The 10501-nt window shown below is 40.8% G+C and overlaps 1 protein-coding gene across 1 annotated transcript in view; it reads right to left on the bottom strand.

The window, feature by feature from the left end:
* Positions 1-4589: 4589 nt before the first annotated feature.
* The window catches only part of LOC120917543 (cathepsin W-like), a 68031-nt gene continuing 62119 nt past the window's right edge, over positions 4590-10501 (bottom strand). Inside the window, exons 10-11 of the mRNA XM_040328912.1 lie at positions 9604-9662; positions 4590-4925 (exon numbers count right to left, since the gene is read on the bottom strand). Of these exons, the coding sequence (XP_040184846.1) occupies positions 4818-4925; positions 9604-9662 (167 nt within the window). The 3' untranslated portion in view covers positions 4590-4817. The remainder of the gene's footprint in view (positions 4926-9603; positions 9663-10501) is intronic.

Raw genomic sequence — 10501 nt, 5'->3', positions numbered from 1 at the left:
GAGAGGGGGGGCCGCACTCTGTCCCCCCCTCTTTTCTGCGGCCGGCCAGGTCAACGTGCTCGGATAATGGGTCTGGTTATGGATATTTAGGGGGAACCGCACGTCATTTTTGTTTTAAATTGACGGCGGGGTTCCCCTGAATATCCATACCAGACCTGAAGGGTCTGGTTATGGATATTTAGGGGGAACCGCACGTCATTTTTGTTTTGACGGCGGGGTTCTCCTAAATATCCAAACGACTTCTGGAGCTGGACTTCAAGAAAGGGTGAAATGGTTTTTATTAACGGACGTTAGAAAGGAATGATATAACGGATGTATACGGATATATACGGATAAACATTATCCGTTTTCAATAAAGGAAGAATGGTAAAATATTTATCCGTATGTATCCGTTATTAAATCCGTTAATAAACGTCCGTTAATAGGTGTAATACGGATATTATAAAACGGACATACAATCCATAGTGTGAAAGAAGCCTATGCTAAGACACTTTACTCCGGATTATCCTGTGGACTGTTCAGCTTATTATAGACTTCATCACTCATGCACTTTATTGATTGTTTTATATTGTACCTTTATATCGCATTAATATTTATGCTGAATATATAGAGTCAATTAGCTTACACCATCCCAGGTGTTCTTAATAGCGCTGCCTACATTTTGTATGTGTCTTTTTACTAATAGTAGAGTTATACAAAGAAAATGGTGCTTTTTTTTTTATGGAATACGTTTAATCTATTTAAAAAATAGTACAAAATATTCACTGACACGTCACAATTAGTAGTTTATTTATAATGCAAGAAATGGAATAAATGCTTTTTAAGAACCAAAACAATTATATAAAATACAGTTACCAAGCTAAAAAATATTGCGAGCAATAAGAGAGTAGAGCATTTTCCAGTTCATACACTGGTGACACATTCAGCAACACAAACCCCACAGCCAGTGATATCACATTATTGAAGAGAAAGCATGTAAAACCCTATTGTACATTGGCTTATACAGTATTCTTATGTTTTGGGGGTAAAGTAAATTGAGATTTGGGGTCCAAAATGACATGCTTGCACTATGAGCCTTAACATGAAAAGGAAAACATGTCTAATCTAGACTAATAAGAAGTGCTGTGGGCTGCTATGAACTGGGGCAAAATACTGACCACTATGGCCCGGATTCACGTAGCACTTACGCCGACGTATCTCGAGATACGCCGCGTAAGTCTATCTATGCGCCGTCGTATCTGTGCGCCGTGCCCACAGAACTAGATACGCCTGAAAATAGGCTTCCTACGACCGACGTAACTTTCCTACGCCGTCGTATCGTAGGCGCATATTTACGCTGGCCACAAGGAGCGCTCCCATTGATTTACGATTTGAATATGCAAATGAGTGAGATACGCCGATTCACGAACGTACTTGCGCCTGGCGCATTAAGATACGCGGTTTACGTAAGGCTTACGTCCGGCGTATAGTTATTCCCCATCTATGAGGCGCAACTCATGCAAAGGTATGGACCAGGGAACAGCCGTCGTATTTTACGCCGTTTACGTAGTAGTACGTGAATAGGGATGGGCGTAGGTTACGTTCACGTCGTAGGCAGTGATTCGACGTATCTTAGGGAGTATTTCCGACGTGATTCTGAGCATGCACACTGGGATGCGTCCACGGGACGGCGCATGCGCCGTTCGTTCGGCCCATTATTTGCATGGGGTCACGCTTCATTTAAATGGATCACGCCCACTTCCACCTACTTTGAATTAGGCCGGCTTACGCCTACGAATTTATGTTACGCCGGCGCAACGTTGGGAGCATTTGCTTTGTGAATTCCATGCTTGCCTCTCTGCGTTGCGTCGGCGTAAAAGAGATATGCTACGGCAGCATATATATGCGCCAGCGGCTGTGAATCCGGGCCTATGTATTTATTTTAGTACACTTGCTATAGTGTGTACTTACAGAGCAAAAGCAAAATATATAGAAGCAATACTACAGTCAAAAAGTATATAGAGCATACAAAAGACTTAGTGGTATTAAACCCCAAATTAAACATTATTTTGCAGCCTACTAATTCTTAAATGTGGTGGCTGCATTAGTTTTCTATTTTCTTTACCTTATTTTTACCTGTTGATCTGCCCAGTATGTCTGTTATTTTTTAAAAGAACGAGCTCTCTTGTAGGTGTTGCAGTTACGACGAACCATTTATCACTGACAGAGGTGCTTACAATGATCAGCGTTTATCTGATGTAAAACCTTGATCTTGAATAGAAAAAAACTGTTGCTGTAACTGCTTATAGGGTGTGAGCTGGAATTCCGCTTCAGTTTGTTAGTGTATCTAAATCTGCTAGTCAAAATAACACAATCCCCCGCCAGACTGAAACAGCTGCTGTCCAAAGGCACCCCTATGCTCCTTCATCCAAAGTGGAAGCACTCTAACACAGGAGGTGCGTTACTGACCAGGTCACCAGGTGAAAACAGAAGGAAAAAAGCCCCAAAAAATAAAACAAATGCAGCCACCATATCTAATGACTCATAAGAAGCAATATATCACGTTTTTGGTTTAACCATTTGCAGTAATTATACTGTAGCAGGGCGGCATGTGCAGGCACAATCATGTACATGTGCATGATTGTGTCTGTGGGTGTGCAGCGCGCAAACCCCCCCACACGACCTCTCTGTTCACCGGACACATTATACATTAATCTCATTATGACAGCTCTGCTTCCTATACTAATGAGCTGTGATTGGCCAACCGGTATCACATGGTACCTTGATCAGTCACAGCACCCTGCACCATGTGATTAGCTGTAGTGAATCACGGGTTGCTAGTAGCTGTCAAGAATTTATCCCATTTATAGCTGTCTCGAATGTAACCCATTCATAACAGTTGAACACATTACTGTTATGCCGCGTACACACGATCATTTTTCGGGTTGTAAAAAATTACGTTTTTTTTAATGTCATTAAAAACGATCATGTGTGGGCTTCAGAGCATTTTTCGGGTTCTGAAAACGGGAAAAAAAATCGAACATGCTCTATTTTTTCATGACGTTTTTCGGGTTGTAAAAAATGGTCGTGTGTGGGCTTTAACGACGTGAAAAATCCGCGCATGCTCAGAAGCAAGTTATGAGACGGGAGCGCTCGTTCTGGTAAAACTACCGTTCGTAATGGAGTAAGCACATTCATCACGCTGTAACAGACAGAAAAGCGCAAATTATCTTTTACTAACACAAAATCAGCTAAGGGTGGCGTCATCTGAATGGAACTTCCCCTTTATAGTGCCGTCGTACGTGTTGTACGTCACCGCGCTTTGCTAGAGCATTTTTTTTTTCACGATCGTGTGTAGGCAAGGCCGTTTTAATGATCAAGTTGAAAAAAAACGTAGTTCTTTCTATAGCCTGAAAAACTTTGTTTTTTACAACCCGAAAAATGATCGTGTGTACGTGGCATCACAATTATCATCATAGTAACAACAAGAAAGGTGTAAAAAAAAAATCCCTAATCACCTCTCCAGAGTGGTACAGTGTTACTATGGTATGTAAAAAAATATGTTTTTTATATACTGTCACCAGTCATTGTCCTTGATCGTTGCCACACCAGTCATATGATGATGCTGTACTGAGCTGGTAAAAGTATGTAAGATAACAAATTAATTTCTTACATTTTCCAAAAAATTGTGACAAAAAATTACAACTTCAAAAAAATTGCCATGCCCATGCCTCTTACTAAATGCCTTATGCCTAGTACACACGAGAGGATTTATCCGCGGATACGGTCCTCCGGACCGTTTCCGCGGATAAATCCTCTGAGGATTTTGATCCGATGGAGTGTACATACCATCGGATCGAAATCCGCGCCGAATTACCATCGCGATGACGTGTCGCGCCGTCGCCGCGATGATGACGCGGCGACGTGCGCGACGCTGTAATATAAGGAATTCCACGCATGCGTCGAATCATTACGACGCATGCGAGGGATGGGTTCGGACGGATCGATCCGGTGAGTCTGTACAGACCACCGGATCGATCTGCTGGAGCCGATTCCAGCGGATAGATTTCTTAGCATGCTAAGAAATTTTTATCCGCTGGAAAGCGGTCGGCCCGTACACACCAGCGGATCTATCCGCTGAAACCGATCCGCGGATCAATTTCAGCAGATCGCTCCTCTCGTGTGTACGGGGCCTTAGACTGTGTACTTTTCAAAAGGGGTCATTTGGGGGGGGGGGGGGGTTGGGGTATCTTTTTGTGTTTCTATCACCATATCGGTTATGGATTACAGATTACAGTATGTTTTTTCTAAAGCCACTTTCACACTGAGGTGCTTTACAGGCGTTTTAGCGCTAAAAATAGCGCCTGCAAAGTGCCTGTCACTCCAGTGTGAAAGCCCGAGAGCTTTTACATTGGAGCTGTGCGCTTGCAGGACGGGAAAAAAAGTCCTGCAAGCAGCATCTTTGGGGTGGAATACACCGCTCCCAAAACGCCCCTGTCATTGAAATCAATGGCCAGCGCTGCCAAAACACCTGTAAAGCGATTTGGCAGCGGCGCTTTGCGGGCGCTTATAACCCTTTTCGGCCACTAGCAGGGGTTAAAAGTGTCCTGCTAGTGGCCGAAAAGTGCCGCTAAGACGCGGCCGCTGCTTCAGTGTGAAAGTGGCCTAAATGTTTTGATTGTTATAATGTAATGAAATATTTTAGTGTGTATTCCCAATCACATTATTCATTTTAAAATAACAATTTTTTTTTGAAAAGTAAATCCATAGTGTGACTGTTATTGCAGGTTTTGTATGTTCGGGTTTCCTTCAAATACGAAGTATTAGCTACCACAAGATCATGGAGGACAAGGAATTTTTCTTCTGTTCGGATCGGTAATGACAGCGCTTACTGGATATTTTGCGATACCACAGACATTTTTACCACGGTAAATTCTGAAAAAGCCCTGAGGAATTGAAAACACAATTATTATTACTGCTGTGCCCTAAATGCAGAAAGAAGAGATTTATTCACCCTATTGACCTATAGGATTCCGATCACTGGCAAGAGAACAGACAGTTTTCCTACAGATGTTTCTGTGGCAGTCTTTCATTAGTACTTTTATAACTATTACCTTAACAGCCCATGTAACTACTATGCTTGAGACAAGAAGGGGGTGGGAGAAAGCTTCTAAACACATTTACCCCAAAAAATACAAAAATCAGACAACCTCTGTTTATCTGTCAGACTTGCTGCCTCTAGGCCTAGGGTTGCAAAATGTTCCACATATTGATTAAACCCCCCAAAACAACTTCTGACTGTCTAACAGGCTCTGCCTGATCCATTGTCTCCTCAGCTATACTGAACTGCACTAATTGGTCTACCCATTATCCTTGCAATGACTCTAACATTAACCTAACGTGAGTCTAAAGCCTCGTACATACGGTGGTATTTTGTCCGAAGAGCGTTGGCCATGAACTTGTCTTGCATAGAAACAGCAAAGAAGTGTCGGCCAACAAACACAAAACTATGTTGTTTTTCAGCTCTTCAGCGCCACCCTTTGGGCAACTTCTGCTAATGTTGTGTTATGGTTAGCATTGCTTCTGAGTTTTTCCGAAGGACTTCTGTACACACGATCGGATAAATGTTGTCGGAAAAATTTAAAGCATGCTACCCAAAATTTGTTGGCGGAAAATCCGACAACAATTGTTCGATGGAGCGTACAAACGGACGTATTTTCCGACAACAGCCTGCCATCACACAATTCCGATTGGAGAATCCGATCTTGTGTACGGGCCTCTGAAATACTGAACTTTGGTCAACTTTATTAAAACCCCTTTTTAGATTTTAGATTTTTTTTTTTTTAAACGGTTTTATTGCTTTTGTTGTTTTATCTATTTTTTAACCATATGTTAACAGTGTTTGCTTAAATTGATGACATTTTGTAAAGAAAAGGATTTTTTTTCATCAAAGAGGCTAAGGGAGCCAGTAAATATGTTGACTAAAAAATACAACATGTTAAAATGCATAAATTTCATATTTACCTTACTAAAGATATTTTAACATTTTTTATTTTACAGTTCTGACCACTTTACTGGAAAAATATGTACAGAACTACTTCACATTCCCTTTAACCCTTAACCCCTATCAAATGAATTAACATGATCACTTAACCCTTATCTTAATCCCTAAGGTCAGTTTTCACTCATCTGCTTGCCCAGCGGGGATTGCTCAGTTGATCCTCCGCTGAGCCGGCAGATGACAAGTTCGTCTCCGCTCACTGTGCAGAGACGGACCTGTCAGATCTCCGCTTTCCTCTATGGGGATTGGATGAAAACGGACCACTTGTCTGTTTTCATCTGATCCGATCCGCCAGATGGACATGACAGACATAGAAAAAGAAAAAATTGCGCAAATTAAAGTCCAAAAGTATAAATTAAAAATTAAACTAAAAAAATGTGTTGATATGGAGTCCCAAAAATGTGCGTAGATGGAATTGATGCAATACATCACAAATATTGGTTATGGAAGTTGGGTTAAAACCTGATGAAAGGCATGCTTACCAGATTACATGCCACTAAGGCAGGTGGCTATAACCCAGCCCAGGCCTTTGGTTAGTAAGATAACACTAACTAATCCAATGGTGATAAATTCTCCAGATGGGTAGAAAGTAAGCTCCACACATGTTATTCAGTGATTAACCCAAAAGAGAAAAGAATATACCATAGCATAATCCTGTCTAGTCTATTAACTTTAAATACCGTAGGTCTAATACACTTACAATGCGCAATGATACCCAGTGATCGTATCTTACACCACACGAAAAGCCTCCTTACCAGACGGCAGATATTAAGTGCAGACTGATCCTGATAAATGATCACCAGAAAGCACCCAGTATTCCACCGCAGTGTATACCACCACCGTAAAAGATGTCTCCTTACCAGACAGCAAGCATTGAGAGCAAAACAAACGCTTGTAAGTAACTTCTAATTGAACACAGGTTAAGGGCTGAGAAAGAACGATAAAAAGTTGCATGTAGTATCAAAAAAGCTGTCCGGCTGCAATGCAAAGCTCCCGTCCTCAACGAGATGGCGTGGTGACGTCAACACATACCTCCTCAGACATGTCCGCTGACATCCAATCCACTAAATCCAGACGGATGAAAACCCGTCGGATCCGATCAGATGAAAACAGACAAGCGGTCCGTTTTCATCCGATCCCCCATTGAGGAAAGCGGAGATCTGACAGGTCCGTCTCTGCACAGTGAGCAGAGACGGACTTGTAGCAAGAAGAAAACTCACCCGAGCTCTACCGCTATATAGTATAGTTGGTGTGTAGAGTAGTCGGTGCGCTGGCTAATTAAGCTCACAAGTGATCCATAGAAAGTACAGACCGGCAAATCAACAGCTTCTCCATAGAAAATATTTATTGAAGCATTATAGCAGTAACGTCATCCAAACCAACTGATGCGTTTCGGCCATAGGCCTTCATCAAATGATTTAGATGAACGCCTAAGGCCAAAACGCGTCAGTTGGTTTGGATGATGTTACTGCTGTAATGCTTTAATAAATATTTTCCATGCACACATAGGCTGTTATCAGCAGTTTTTGGCAGGGGCGTTTTGTGCTGGAAAAAAAAAACTAGAATTAGTGGGTTTTTTAGAGGAGTTTTTCAGCTGTAAAACCACTCTAACTCTGAGAAAAGCTTAAAAACTTTTTTGCGCCATAGGCTTTTGTGGGAGTATAGTTTTGCTAAAAAACGAAAAGAAAAAAAAAATGCTACAGCTGAAAAACGCTAAAAAACGCTACTGCAAAAATGCTGAAAAACTCATTCTACAGCTACAGCTTTCTCAGCATTTTATCACGCTCCTGGAAATTCTAAAGTTCATGGTCTTGTGAACATAACATGTCCTCTGCTCAATAAACAGAGCAGGAGGGTTGGAGCATTATGTGATGAGCGTGGGAGAGATTATAAGCAACAGTGCAGCAGAGTTACAATTTGCCTACTATAACCACACTTTTAACTTTGAACAAAATACAGTGCTTTCTAATATTCTGTATTTTAGTTCACTTTCAGGTGTGCTTTTTACCAAAGTATGCTGTGGTGACAGGCTCAGACCCCCAACTTCAGGGGATTAAAAAAAACCACCACTATATTTGTGTGTCATTGAAAAACATTGTATGCGGTTTTTTTAAAGCAATGGATAAAAATTCATAAGTAATGTCAATATCCATCTCCTGTAAAATTAAGGATGTCACATGATGAGACAGGGCCCTCCCATAATGCACTGCCCCATGACTGAGCTATTTACCAGCAGCCTGGGCATTGCAATGTGGGAGACTTAAAGTGGATGTAAACCCAAACATTTTTTTTTTTATGTCATAATGTAGAGTATAAGATTCCCTATCATCTGTGCCCAGTCTTGCCACACAGAGTTAATCCAGCGCTGAGAAATCCTCTTTTAATGTTCAGTGAAAATTAACAGAATTCCAGATAAAAACTTGCCAAATTATAAAGTCCGTTTCTCTGTTCTTGCTTTGTGTTACAGGTTATTTACATATCCTGGTAATATACAATGAACTTTGGATCACCTCATATTATGATAAACATAACATAGCATATAATAAACATGTCCAAGCTAGATATGTAAATAACCTGTAACACAAAGCAAGAACAGAGAAACTGACTTTATAATTTTGGCAAGTTTTTATCTGGAATTCTGTTAATTTTCACTGAACATTAAAAGAGGATTGCTCAGCGCTGGATTAACTCTGTGTGGCAAGACTGGGCACAGATGATAGGAAATCTTATACTCTACATTGTGACATAAAAAAAAAAAAATTGGGGTTTACATCCACTTTAAAGTGACTCCTCAAGCCTTATGCAAATAGCACATCTTCTAAGTCACTATTTTCATGATGTCCTGGTATTGCTAAGATTAGAATCTGCAGCAATAGTTATGTGTTGACAATTCATACTGTCACTTACCTTCTGCTGCTAGTTTTGTTATTTTGTTTCAGCCATAGGTGCAATTAGTGTTCAGTTTAATGAGTCTCAAGCAAGATTTGTATGATTAATGGGCACCATACATTACAGTTTTTAGAGAATGTGTTCATGCACACTATCACATAAAAAGGTGAAAAGTGAAAATAATTAAAGGGTCACTAAAGGAAAACATTTTTTTTGCTGAAATGACTGTTTACAGGGTATAGAGACATAAAAGTTAACTGATTCCTTTTAAAAATGATTAAAAATAGATTAAGTTCAATCGTATAATGTGCCTACAGTTTCACTTTAGTTTTTAAACTGGTTTCATGTTTCTGTGAAGTAAAGAGACCCACAGAACAAAAACAAACAAATCCAGGGCAGTGTTTTGTTTTTAAAATGAATCTGATTGGTTCTGTTAAGTTTTAGACACACAGTAATGACAGCTTAGACCATCGTGAAAAGCTCCCAGTATGATGGTTATGAGGAAACCGACAACCAGGAAGTGTGGAGATCACAGCAGAATTACAGAAACATCAAAGCAAAAATGAACAATGAGGACATGAAACCAGTACTGCAGTAAGGTAAAGGAAGCTATTTAGCTAAAAAAAAAAATCTTTAGTGATCCTTTAAGCTACTAATGCAATAACAGTACTTACATTTTCTCCCCAGTTCTTTCCCCAGCTGTTTTTTGCAATCCAGTATGGGTTATTGTTACCTGGTCAATAAAGAAACAAATTAAGACGTGCAGAAATTTATTTTACATAATATATTGTAAAACACCTACCAAAGTTAGTGACTACTACAGAATAGTATCAAAATGAGTTAAAGCGGGGGTTCCGCGGGAAAACGTTATTTTTTTTCATATGCTTCTGGCGCTCTTATGCCACGTACACACGATCGTTCCATCCGATGAGAACGGAACGATTTCATCGGTTAACCGATGAAGGTGACTGATGGTCTGTCGCGCCTACACACCATCCCTTAAAAAAACGATTGTGTCAGAACGCAGTGACGTAAAACACAACGACGTGCTGAAAAAAAACGAAGTTCAATGCTTCCAAGCATGCGTTGACTTGATTCTGAGCATGCGTGGATTTTTAACCAATGATTGTGCCTACTAACGATCGTTTTTTTCCCATCGGTTAGGAATCCATCGGTTAAATTTAAAGCAAGTTGGCTTTTTTTTAACCGATGGTTAAATAACCTATGGGGCCCACACGATGGGTTTTGACTAGGGATGCACCGATATATCGGTGCCGAAACATATCGGCCAAAAACAGCTGTTTTGGGCACATGCCGAAACAGCTTTAAAACTGCCGATATGACTAGTGGCTGCAGAGCGGTAAAACACACTGTACCTGTCTTCACACACTGCTCGCACACAGCCCCGCCTGCTCCTTACCCCACGCTATGATAAACAGAAAGCCGTTCTAATGCTGAGATGTGCTCTGTCTATCATAGCGTGGGGTTAGGAGGAGGCGGGGCTGTATGCTAGAAGCGTGTGTGGAAACAGTTTCAGCATACAGGCGACGGTGAGCTGCTTTTCCTTCTAGC

This window comes from Rana temporaria, chromosome 11, assembly GCF_905171775.1.
Source record: "Rana temporaria chromosome 11, aRanTem1.1, whole genome shotgun sequence".
Lineage (NCBI taxonomy): Eukaryota > Metazoa > Chordata > Amphibia > Anura > Ranidae > Rana > Rana temporaria.
The sequence above is the reverse complement of the archived record's forward strand: the minus strand, read 5'-3'. Positions and strand labels throughout refer to the sequence as shown.